The 13,127-nt window shown below is 38.8% G+C and overlaps 1 protein-coding gene and 2 pseudogenes across 1 annotated transcript; all 3 read left to right on the top strand.

The window, feature by feature from the left end:
- The first annotated feature begins 768 nt into the window (after window positions 1–768).
- Window positions 769–1,425, top strand: LOC120163424 (G-type lectin S-receptor-like serine/threonine-protein kinase LECRK4). The gene has a single exon (XM_039173361.1). It carries the CDS (start codon window positions 841–843, stop codon window positions 1,309–1,311), a length of 471 nt encoding a protein of 156 aa, XP_039029292.1. The 5' UTR covers window positions 769–840; the 3' UTR covers window positions 1,312–1,425.
- A 795-nt stretch (window positions 1,426–2,220) lies between these two features.
- On the top strand, window positions 2,221–3,579 carry LOC120163394 (annotated as a pseudogene).
- An 870-nt stretch (window positions 3,580–4,449) lies between these two features.
- Window positions 4,450–10,022, top strand: LOC120163393 (annotated as a pseudogene).
- Window positions 10,023–13,127: the final 3,105 nt, after the last annotated feature.

The raw sequence follows: 13,127 nt of genomic DNA, 5'->3' as shown, positions 1-13,127 counted from the left end.
ACTTAAGATCCGAAATAATCAATTTCAAAATCATTTTATCATGCAGGGACTATTTTGTAAAACTTAAAAGTTTTGAGAAAAAAAATAGATTTCTTAGAGAGAAAAGAAGGAAGCAGGATAAAAGTGCCATTAGAGAGGGCCATTTCTTAGTTGTTTAGGATTGACTGACCTACACCTACACTCTTGTTCAGCCATCAATCCATCTTTATTCAACAACACATGAAAACTACACGTTTTCATTTCATTTTTATTCAAAATCAAACCATGCATACTTACCTACGAATTTTCATTATCCTTTATGATTTTAAACTTATGACTTACACCTCTCTGAGAATTGTCATTCTCCTTCATTCAATTTCGTGATATCCTCATCACGAATCATCGTCATAATTATCTACTCCGTTTATCCCACTGATTGGACGCTGGACATGAAATTGGACAGTCACAAAGTTCTTATTCTCTTCTTAAAACATATGTCTAATAGACATGTAATGACGTGCCGACTCAAAATTTCTGTTCTTCTGAATTGTTAGCCAAATAAATTTCTTCTGAACTTTCATCGAAAACTCTGCTGCTTATTTTCTTCTGAACTGTTCAAAGAATGCAACAATTCAAAGTTAAAAATGTAAACGTAGGTTGTAATCATCAAAACATCATTAAAAGCGACAGTAGTCCAAGAATTCAGACAATTCAAAGCATGTTGAAGTTTCATCACTTGACTTTTCCAGCAAGTTATTTCCAGTAGCTTCAGGCCCTTTTAATATCACTGGGGTTGGTTCAATGATCTCAAGGTTCATAGCTTTCTTCGATTTTGTCGAACACATATAGGAAAAAAATACAATGATCTCTGCACTTTCTCATAGTTACCTTTCCCTGCTTGTTCTTACAACCATCCTTTGGATTCTTGCACCAGTCGAGGCTCAAGGAAATGTCACCGTAGGCCAGTCTCTTTATGCAGATGATAGAAACCTCACTTGGCGATCGATTAACAGTGAATTCGCCTTCGGGTTTCATCCGATTCCTGGTAAAAAAGACAAGTTTCTTCTTGCAATTGGATATGCTCGGATACCAGAAAGAACTATAGTCTGGTATGCTAATAAAGATAACCCGGAAACCGATCGAGGATCAACGGTGGAGCTCATCGAGAGCGGTTATCTTGTTCTTAGAGACCCCAAGGCCCACGATTTGTGGAGGTCTCGAAGAGTTACCGATGGTTCTCAAGTGTCACATGCAGCCATGCTCGACACTGGGAACTTTGTGATCGTAAGCAAAAACTCGACCAACATGGGAAAGCTTCAAAGATCCAACTAATACCATCTTACCGACTCAAGAACTGGATGTTGATGGCAGTCTTCAATCGATTTCGGCTGAAACAAATTATGGTAAGGGGAAATATCAACTTCGTTTCGATAATGGATCTCTTGTGCTTAACACTGGGAACTTTGTGATCGTAAGCAAAACTCGACCACATATGGGAAAGCTTCAAAGATCCACTAATACATACCATCGACTCAGAACTGGATGTTGATGGCAGTCTTCAATCGATTTCGGCTGAAACAAATTTATGGTAAGGGGAAATATCAACTTCGTTTCGATAATGGATCTCTTGTGCTTAATCTAGATATGTTAACCAGAAAACCATACGAAGGTTACAGTAATCTTGGTACCGGTTCTCGTCTTGTCTTCAACGATCGGGAGTATCCATATCGCTAATTCAAACAGTACTTCAGTCGACCTTGCACAAACACAAACCCCGGAGTCTACTACAGGGCAACACTTGACTTTTATGGAGTTTTCACTCTCTATTCTTATCGTGGTGAAAGCTGGTCCGTTTTCAAGGCTTGGCCAACGGACATATGTGCTACATTCTCGACTTGGCACTTAAACGACAGAATAGATTTGGATTCGGCCCTTGCGGTTAAACAGCATTTGCGAACCGATCGATTGGAGGCCTAATTGTTCATGTCCCCCTGGATTTTCTTTCTTGGATGAGAAGAATCAATATGGAGGCTGCAAACAAGATTATCCAACAATCCTGAAGATTGCAGCCCTGATGGATCCACCATTGACGAAGATCGGTTCGAGTTCAAGTCGATTTCATTCGCTAATTTTCCATTGAGTGACTATGGAATATTCTTCCTTCAACTGAGTTGGAATGCGAACAATCTTGCCTTCGTGATTGTTCTTGTGCAGTTGCTATTTATCCAACTTCAAGAATAGATGGCAATGCAACTTGTTAAAAAGCAATTACCACTTTTTAATGGGGTGAGGAACAGAGGTAGTCTTGATAGTACAGTTCTAGTTAAGGTACTTAAGCCGATGCTCGAGGAAGAACCCGGAAACACCAAATCAAGCAATGAAATCGAAATCAAATCATTTAACCCTCGGGGTTCTTAGGCACCTCTGCATTTTCAACTTCTTTTCTTTAGCTGCAATTGCTTTGATCTTCTCTTTGTTTCCGAAGAAGACTTCAGACTTAAACGGTGTTCCTAGCAGAAGAGATTTTGAGACTAACTCTGAGGTCTTCACATACAAAGATCTCGAACATGCCACGAAAAGATTCAAAGAAGACTAGGAAGAGGTGCTTTCGGCACTGTTTATAAGGAGAATTGCCATCGAGCTACGGAGATCATGTTGCAATCAAGAGCTAGAAAAGTTTGCTCAAGATGGCGAAAGGGAATTCAAAACCGAAGTGAAAGTCATCGGCCAAACTCACCACAAGAACTTGGTGAGACTGATTGGATATTGTGATGAAGCTGAGAATAGACTTCTGGTGTATGAGTTCATGGAAAACTGTTCGTTGTCGAGCTTCCTTTTCGGAGTCCTAAGGCCTAGTTGGCAACAAGGCTGCAGATTGCATCAGGGATTGCAAAGGGCCTCACATACTGCATGAAGAATGCAGCAAACAGATCATCCATTGTGACATAAAGCCTCAAAACATACTACTGGACGAGTCATTCACTGCGAAATATCTGATTTCGGGTTGGCAAAGCTTCTGATGGACAACAAACTCGAACACAGACCGGCATACGAGGGACAAAAGGCTATGTAGCACCGGAATGGTTCAGAAACACACCGGTCTCAGTTAAGGTTGATGTTTACAGCTTCGGGGTGATGTTTGTTGGAGATCATATGTTGCAGAAGATGCGTTGAAGTAAATGGAGGAAGCAGCATACTAACAGAATGGGCCTTTCAATGTTACAGTGAAGGGATGATTGGGAAACTGGTCGAAAATGATGAAGAAGCTACAAATGATGCTGGGAAATTGGAGATGTTGTTGAAAGTGGCGATTTGGTGTGTTCAAGAAGAGCCAATGTTAAGGCCTTCCATGAGGATTGTAACCATGATGCTGAAGGTGCTGTCCAAGTTCCTAGTCCACCATGCCCTTTCCTACCCGGTCTCAGTTCGATGTCCATGTTAGTGTCTGCAACGATGACCTAGTTTGATGTCATTAAGATCGGATCGAATTGATGGAATCTCTGGTTCTAGTTCAATCAAGTATTTTATATAGACTTGGCATGTATTGTGATCTTATTTGTATATTTTCATGTGTAATGAAAAATAAAGAGCTTTGAGATAGAGAGTAATTAAAAGGCCGAATTTGTTGGCTGCTGGTGTTTTTTTGAGCTTAGGAATTCTGATATGGCAAATGCTTTGAAAATAAGAGACACCTATTCGGATATCTTATGGAAAAAATAAAGTACTTGTCTGGTCCCTCTATTATAAAACGGATCAAATTAGTCCTATCATAGGATTGGTTTAAATTAATCCATTTAACAATAGGACTGTTTTGATCCAGTCCCAATAATAGAAGGACCTGACAAGTACTTACTTGCAACATTTTCTCTTGCAATCAAGAATAGTCAACCATTATAGAATTCGTTTCAAATAACTCATTTGAAGATTTCAAAGGAAGCTCCAATTCAAAGTTGAAAATGTCATTGTAAGGTAATTTTGTATAATCTGTGTTTGATCCATTGATTGATTAATCTGAATCAAATATTACAAATTTATCTTACAGAGAGATCTTCCCAATCGAATTTATCTCAATTATAATGTAAGATTAAAACTCTGAATTAAATATCTAATATCTAATTTCACTAGATCGACCAATAACCGGGTTATTTTTAATTTTCAAAGTTACTTACTTTAAGAAATACAGAAGACATAATGACTTTGACATTTTCTTAGAAATAGATAACACTTATAATTTATTAAGTGGGTCCAACTCACAGACCAGATTTTCAACCATTTCCTCTACTCATCAAACATCTGTAACCCACATTTGACAATAATGCAACAATCCAGACAAAGTGCCGTATCAAAATTCTCAACATTATAAAGCAGCAGCAGCCTCTATAACTTCATCTTCAGGCCATTTTAATCACTCTCTAATCTCAAACTTCATTGTTTTTTCCATTTTGGTGAACACCTTGTGGTACAGATTCAATGATCTCAGCATCTTTTAATACTCAATTTGTTCTTATTACTTGCATCCTTTGGAATCTTCCAACAGTTGGGGCTCAAGGAAATGTAAGTGTAGGTGATTCTCTATCAGCAAATGACAAAGCCATGGCTTGGCAATCACCATCAGGTGATTTTGCCTTTGGGTTTCTTCCCATTCTGGTGAAAAAAATAAGTTCCTGCTTGCAATCTGGTATGCTAAGATACTACAAAGAATCATAGTTTGGTTTGCTAATCGAGATCACCCCGAAACCGATCGAGAATCGAAGGTTGAGCTTGTTGCGAGCGGTCATCTTGTGCTTACGGACCCTGCAGGCAAAGAGTTGTGGAGGTCTCGAAGCTTTACCGGTGACTCTAGAGTGTCGTATGCAGCCATGCTCGACAACGGGAACTTTGTGATTGTAAGTAGAAACTCGACCAACTTATGGGAAAGCTTCGAAAATCCAACTGGTACCATCTTACCGGGACAAGAACTTGGTGTCGATGGGTATCTTTTATCGACTTTAGCGGAAACAAGTTACGGTAGGGGAAATATCAACTTCGTTTCAGTAATGGATTTCGTTCTTAATCAAATAGATATGTTCACCGGAAAGCATACGAAAGTTACTTTCAGTTTGGGAACGGTTCTCGGTTTGTTTTCAACCAGTCAGGGATATCCAAATCCCCAACCCGATGGAAGTCTAGTTGAGGTTGCACCTATAAACGCTGTTCCGAAACCGGACTTGTACTACAGGGCGACTCTTGACTTTTATGGAGTTTTCACTCTCTATTCTTATCCAAGGAACCCCGGTGGAGGTGAAAGCTGGACTGTGTTGTGGTTTAGGCCAAGGAACATATGTTTGTCGCTTTGTCGACTCAGCCGTTACATCCGGTAAGGCTACATTCGGAACCGGTCCTTGTGGTTATAACAGCATTTGTGAACCTATCAATGGGAGGCCTAATTGTACATGTCCCCCTGGATTTTCCTTCTTCGATGAAAACAATCAATATGGAGGCTGCAAACAGAATTATGCAAGCTACCCTGGAGATTGCAACCCTGATGGATCCACCATAGGGGAAGATCGGTTCGAATTCAAGCCAATGTCATTTGCTGATTTTACTTTGAGTGACTATGGAGTATTGAAACCTGCAACTGAGTTGGAATGTAAGCAATCTTGCCTTGCGCGGTTGCCATTTTGCAGGATCCAACTTTAAGTAAAGATGGCAGTGGAACTTGTTGGAAAAAGAGTTGCCACTCTCAAATGGGTGGTTTGACAGGGATGCTCTTGATAGAAACAGCTCTATTTAAGGTACTCAAGTCAGATGCCTTGAGGGAAAATCCTGCCGGGCCGAGTCGTAGCGATGAAAACCGAAATCAAATCATTTTGATCCTAGTGGTTCTCTTGGGCACCTCTGCAGTATTCAACTTCTTTCTTTAGCTTCAATTGCTCTGATCTTCTTCTTCTTGTTCCGAGAAAACTTCAAGACTTAAACGGTGTTCGTAGTAGAAGAGACATAGAGACTAATCTGCAGTTTCTCACCTACAAAGATCTCGAATATGCCACGAATGGATTCAAAGAAGAACTAGGAAGGGGTGCTTTCGGAACGGTTTATAAAGGGAATTGCCATCAGGTTATGGAGAGTGTTGCAGTCAAGAAACTAGACAAGTTTGCTCAAGATGGTGAAAGGGAATTCAAAACCGAAGTGAAGTTCATCGGCCAACTCACCACAAGAACTTGGTGAGACTGATTGGATATTGTGATGAAGCTCAGCATAGAATTCTGGTGTACGAGTTCATGGAAAACGGTTCATTGTCGAGCTTCCTTTTCGGAGTCATAAGGCCTAGTTGGAAACAAAGGCTGCAGATTGCATCAGAGATTGCAAAGGGCCTCACATACTTGCATGAAGATGCTGCAAACAGTCATCCATTGTGACATAAAGCCTCAAATATACTACTGGACAAGTCATTCACCGCGAAAATCTCCGATTTCGGGTTGGCAAAGCTTGATGAACAACAAAACTCGAACGCAGACTGGCATACGAGGGACAAAGGCTATGTAGCACCGAATGGTTCAGAAACACACCGATTTCAGTTAAGGTTGATGTTTACAGCTTCGGGGTGATGTTGTTGGAGATCATATGTTGCAGAAGATGCGTCGAAGTCGAAATGGGAGGAAGCAGCAATATTAACAGAATGGCCTTCCAATGTTACAGTGAAGGTATGATTGGAAAACTGGTTGAATGAGAGAAGCTACAAATGATGCTGGGAATTGGAGATGTTATTGAAAGTGGCGATTTGGTGTGTTCAAGAAGAGCCAATGTTAAGGCCTTCCATGAAAACTGTTACAATGATGCTTGAAGGTGCTATCCAAGTTCCTAGTCCACCATGCCCTTTCTTACTCAATATATTGTCGATGTCGACGACGAAGATCTAGTTTCGAAGTTGTTAAACCGGGATCAAGATCAATCTTCGATCTTCTTTGCTGTAATACATGCCTGCCTGGGGGCAATAGTCATTCTCTTTGTAATCTTCTTTTTGTATTTTGTTGTAAGAGACACCCCTTTGATTTCCTATGGACAAAATAAAGAACCATTCTCTAATTTCCTTTAATGATACAATGAAGCAAATCATGCAGCGGATTTCATGGCAAAACAGAGTATAAGTAAACAAAGATTAGACCTTAAAATATACGAACCGCAATTCAAAAATAGAGATTTCACCATATCGATCTTCAATCCGCTCACCGTAACTTGTTTTGGCCAAATTCGATAAAAGATAGCCATCGACACTAAGTTCTTCCAGTATGATACTTGGGTACTATTTAGGTTTGGGCTATAGACGATTCACCCTTTTATTTGAATGGAGAATCACAATCAATGGTCTTCGGTAAATTTACAAATGATCAATAATATTTGATTAATGATGAACAAGAAAGTCTGAAGAGGAGGGGCCTTCCTTAGTTTGACGTGGGTATTTATATATAAAGACTCTTATGCCTTGGTTTATAGTCATGATTGTTATTCGTAGCTTGATCAATTAAACAATATGGTAGTAGATTTAATTTTGACAGATTAAGTAGGTCAATTAGATAGATCAGCTGGAGATCCAAATAAATATGTCATATAACTCTAAATTTATTTATTTAATAATTTCTAATATATAGAATTTAACCTTGGACATCCAAGTTAAACTAAAGATTCATACTTAAATTTGAAACAGAAAAATGAGGGGGGGAAAGGAAAAACACTTGCATTAGTTATGAGATTACATTATAATTAGAGAGCTTAAGCGGCTCCCTGATCAACATTGAATCTATAGTTATATAGGTAGGCAGAGTCACCAGTCTAATAATCGAATCCATCACGACCCGAAACTCATTCCGGGTTGATTCTTCCAACCCCAGAAACAATGTCTATTAGTATATCATATATCAGTTTTATAGCCATTGTTGTAACTGCTTTATAGCCGTTGCTGTAACTATTTTTGTTAAATCCGTTGTAACAGATTTCTAGTCAGTTGGGCTAGCTACTGGACTTATCTATATATAGTGTGTTTGTCCACTATTTAGAATTAGAATGAGTATTTTCTTATTTTTCTAAATCTTTGATCTTTCTACTTCACATTCTGAAATATCATGTCTTCGTACCGTATTCTCTTCTTCTCTCTTCTTCTCTTATTCGCCTAAGATTCCTGCGGCCTTTTTTGCCTTTCGTTCTGCCTGATTTTCCTTATTCGCCTTCTTTTTTCGCTTTACCTAACTTTTCCAAATTGATGCAAATTCCCTAATTCTTGGCGTAGTGGCTTCCTCTCCGCGTGATTCGTTGTGCCTTTTCACTCCGACTGCTCTTCGTTCTGGTTCTTCGATTTTGGTTGTCTCATCTGTTGTTGCTCTCCGATTTGGATTTTGAATCTGGTGAGGTTGTTCTAGTATTGTTCTCGATTACACTGGTTTCCTGTTTTTTGATCTGGATCGTTTCCTGACTGCTTCATCACATCTCTATCACTGTTGTTGCTCTTCGATTTGGACTTCGATTTTAGTGAGATTGCTCTAGTTTTGTTCTCGATTAAACTGGTGTATTGCATTTTGTGCCTTTTTTTGTTTTCCTTCTGGTTGAGCTGTTTTTGCCTGGTATTCGTTGGCTTCTTCTTTTTGGTTGTATTTTGTGCACTCTATGACTTGCCTTCTGCTTGTTTTGGCTCTCTGTATGGCTAACACTGCGGATGACAGTACTCTAAATACCTTTGGTAGCTCTGCCTCTGTTGCCTCTACTAGACTGTTTTCTACTAAGAAAATAATGTGACGTTATACGATCACAATTACCTTATATGGCATCAACAAGTTTTTTCTGACAATTAAAACTCATAGACTTCAGAAGTACATAGACTCTAATATTTCTTGGCCTACTCAGTATGTAACTAGAGATGGTGTAGTTAGTCTGAATCCTTAATATGAACTTTATGAAGAGCAAGATGGAGCGCTTACTTCCTGGTTGCTCTCCACTATTAGCGAGGAAGTCCTACCACATCTCATAGGTCTTAATACTGCTGCTGAGATCTAGAATACTCTGCATAGGTTATACAGTGGCAAAACTACTTCTAGATTGATGTCATATAGGAGAATGCTTCATTCACAGAGAAAGGGAGATCTGAGTATGAGAGATTATCTGATGAAAATTAAATAGTGTGTGACAATTTAGCCAGTTGTGGTGAGATATATCATAACATGAACACTCCTGCTATATTGAATGGTCTGCCACCTGAGTTTGAGTCAGTTATCACTGTTATAACTGCTACCCCCTCCTCCAGATCTAAGATCTATCAGCACCATATTACTAGATACTGACACTAGAAAATTACAATCCTTTAACCATGTCACAGCTTGTGCTCATGTTGCTACTCAAGCTACAAGTGATCAAGTGACCTCCAATAATACTTCACATTCTGAATATCAGTATAATGGTGAACTTGTTGATATACTGTCAAAATTTCAGTAACAGTAACAGCAGTAATAGGGGCAGAGGTCGAGGACGATTTTCATCCTCTAGACCACAGTGTCAATTATGTGGTCGGATGAGACATCTTGTTGAAATGCTATTATAGATTTGATATGAACTATAAAATGAATCCTCTCGGCCTACAAAAACACTAACACTAAAGGCTATTCCAATATTCAAGCCAATGTCAGCTCGTATAGTCCTAGCAGTGACAACTTCACTCTTATAATCCAGTGTATTATACATGTTCTGCACCTCAATTTCCTCTATTTTCTGCACCTCAAATTCCTCAATTTTCTGTAGTCTCTCAAGCTCCACAAGTTTCTGATCTTCGACCACAGAATTATCTTGTTAATATTCACATCAAATTTGTTCGAATCCCCACAACATGTTTTCATTCCCTACTGGAAATCCAAATCAGTTCACTGCTGTTACTCAACCACAAATCACATCTCAAGCCTATAGCTACACCTGAGACAGTAGATGATAATGCTTGGAATCCAGATTCTGGAGCAACTCATCTAATAACAAAAGACTTGAATAATCTGCAGATTAAAGACACTCACCCTGGAACAGTAGTGTAATTGTAGGCAATGGTAACTCACTTCCAATAAAGTATACTAGTCAGTCACGTTTCTGTGTTAATTCTAATAAGTTTCACTTAAATAAGCTGTTTTATGTTCCTAACATTACTAAAATTTGCTATATGTTTCCAAATTCACTCAGGACAATCAGTTCTGCTTGAGTTTTATCCTAATTTCTGTCAAATTCGTGATCTGCAATCTTGGAAAGTGTTGTTGAAAGGAAGTCAAGATGGAGGATTGTACAAACTCAATATTGCTATAAATAACACTGATAATTTTGCATGACTGCTGATGATAAATTGCATATTAATAATGCTGATAAAATTCTTTGTCTTCAATAAACTGTTATATTGTGAATACTAGGGTGTCTGTATGTGTGGCATAAAAGGCTTGGTCACCATTCTAAAGAAGTTTATTTTCTGCATTAAAACATTACAATGTAACTTTTTCTGATATAAATAAAGAACAGATGTTGTGCAAAGCATGCCAGCTTGCTAAATCACACAAGCTGCCCTTTATGACTCACTTACTGTGTATGAACAGCCATTAGAACTTATAGTATCAGATGTGTGGGGTCCTGCTCCTATATACTCTAATGGGTTTAGGTTTTATGTTACCTTTACTGTTGCTTACAGTAGGTATACTTGGATTTATTTCTTGAAACAAAAATCTAAAGTTAAATCTGATTTTCTTCAGTTTCATAGACAAGTGGAAAGGTAATTTGGTGTCAAACTCAAGGTTTTCCAGTCAGATAGAGGAGGTGAGTTTGGTGCTCTTCAAGCTTACATGAAAGAACAAGGTATAGTACATAGGCTATCATGTCCTCATAGTTTAGAACAAAATGGTTTAGTGGAAAGGAAGCATAGGCAGATTGTTGAGGTAAGTCTCTCTATGCTAGCCCAGGCTTCTATGCCTTTAAGTTTTGGAATGATGTTTCTCTAGTGTTGTTTTTCTTATTAATCGGTTACCTACACGTGTGCTGTCTGGTCTGTCACCATATGAGAAAATATTTCATAAAGCACCAGATTATAGCTTTTTAATAATTTTTGGTTGCATATGTTATCCTTTTTTTAGACTCTATAATCAGCACAAATTTCAGTTTCGTTCTTCTGCCTTGTCTTCTTGGGGTATTTACCTGTTCACAAGGGATATAAGTGTTTAGACTCTAGTGGTCGTGTCTATATGTCTAGACATGTTCGATTTGAAGAAAATGAGTTTCCTTATCAACAACACCAAAGTTTTCCTACTGTTTCTGGTCAGTCAGTATTAAACAGTTGAAAACACTCAAGTGTCAACAATATTTCTCAAAATAACTTGTTTTATCCTTCTTTTCTTTCCATCCCCACTAGCACACGCATCACAAATTTGTATTACCATCTACTACACCATCACATCATCTTAACCACATGTATAATCTTCAACACAACACATCACATCTCCATTTCTTCCTCCAAACATCTCATTCAAATTTCCATTCAAATTCATCATCTTCTACGCCATCATCATCTTCACCACATGTATCATCTTCATCACAATAATTCATCTCCTCCTTATCATCCATGCATCTCAGAATCAATTGAATCTATTGCTTCATCTTCATCTTCACCATCTCCACCTCTATCATTACCACCTCCACCTTCACCATCATCACCACCTCCACCTTCACCATCATCACCACCATCTTCACCTCGGCTAGTTCAAAATGCTCATCCTATGGTCACCCGTGGCAAAGCTGGCATCTTTAAACCTAAAGTGATACTTGTTGAGACAAGTCCTCAAGAGCCAACAAATGTCTATGAAGCATTGCAAGATCCTGGTTGGTGTGAGGCTGTTTAAAGTGAATATATTGCTCTTATGAAGAATGGTACGTGGGAGTTAAAGCCTCTACCTCCAGCGCGTAAAGTAGTGGGTTGCAAGTGGCTTTTTAAAGTGAAAAAGAAGCCAGATGGGTTAGTTGACAGACTTAAGGCTCGCCTAGTGGCCAAGGGGTATTCTCAAATAGTAGGGGAGACTTCTCTGAGACATTTAGTCCCGTAGTTTGAGCAAGTACGATAAGAACTGTACTGGCTGTTGCTATCATGAAAGAATGGCCACTTAGGCAAATCGACATCAATAATGCATTCCTAAATGGAAGGTTAGCGGAGGAAATATACATGTGTCAGCCTCCTGGCTTTACGAAGAAAAGTGAAAATGGGAAAGTTAGTGTGTTGCTTAAAGAAGGCTCTTTATGGGCTTAGACAAGCGCTTAGAGCATGGGTTTGAGACTTTGAAGAAGTTTCTGGTTGCAAACTTGGGTTTTTTTATTTCAAAGGCAGATTCTTCTCTGTTTATAGGAAAGTCAACATGTTCTCAAGTATTTATTAATGGTGTATGTAGATGATATAGTCATCACAGGAAATCGGGTGATAAAAGTGGATGCCATAGTGCAAACAATTAATGTAGAATTCTCTCTTAAGGACTTGGGACAGTTGGAATTTTTTCTTGGAATGCAAGTTGAGCTCTCTCTAAGAGGCTAGTTTTTAAATCAGAATAAGTATATTTCTGAGTTGTTAAAGAGGTCAAACTTAGATGAGTCACTCTAACTCCCACTCCTATGGTCCTTACTCCTAAACTCAAGGCAAATGATGGACAGTTGTTTGGAGATGTTCATCTCTATCGCAGTATTGTGGGAGGTTTGCAATATCTATGTTTAACAAGACCTGACATAGTCTATGTTGTTAACAAGGTTAGTCAGTACATGAACAGTCCGTGTGATACTCACTGGAGGGCAGTGAAACATATATTGAGATACCTCAGTGGGACAATTGAGCATGGGTTATTTTTCTCACAAACTGACAGTTTCAGTTTAGTCTGCTACACTGATGCAGACTGGGCAGCCTCGGTGGAAGACAAAAGATCCACAACAGGCTACTGTGTATATCTTGGAGGTAATCCAATTGCATGGTGTTCTAAGAACAAAGCATTGTTTCTAGGTCCACTTCAGAGGCAGAGTATAGAAGCCTTTCTAATTCTGTTTCTGAATTGATTTGGATTGAATAATTACTTGATGAAATTGGCATTAGTATAACTGGAAAGCTAGTGTATGGTGTGATAACACCTCTGCAA

This window comes from Hibiscus syriacus, unplaced genomic scaffold (genome assembly GCF_006381635.1).
Source record: "Hibiscus syriacus cultivar Baekdansim isolate YM2019G1 unplaced genomic scaffold, ASM638163v2 tig00111445_pilon, whole genome shotgun sequence".
Classification (NCBI taxonomy): Eukaryota; Viridiplantae; Streptophyta; class Magnoliopsida; order Malvales; family Malvaceae; genus Hibiscus; species Hibiscus syriacus.
Note: the sequence above shows the minus strand (reverse complement) of the source record. Positions and strands in the feature narration are given on the sequence as shown.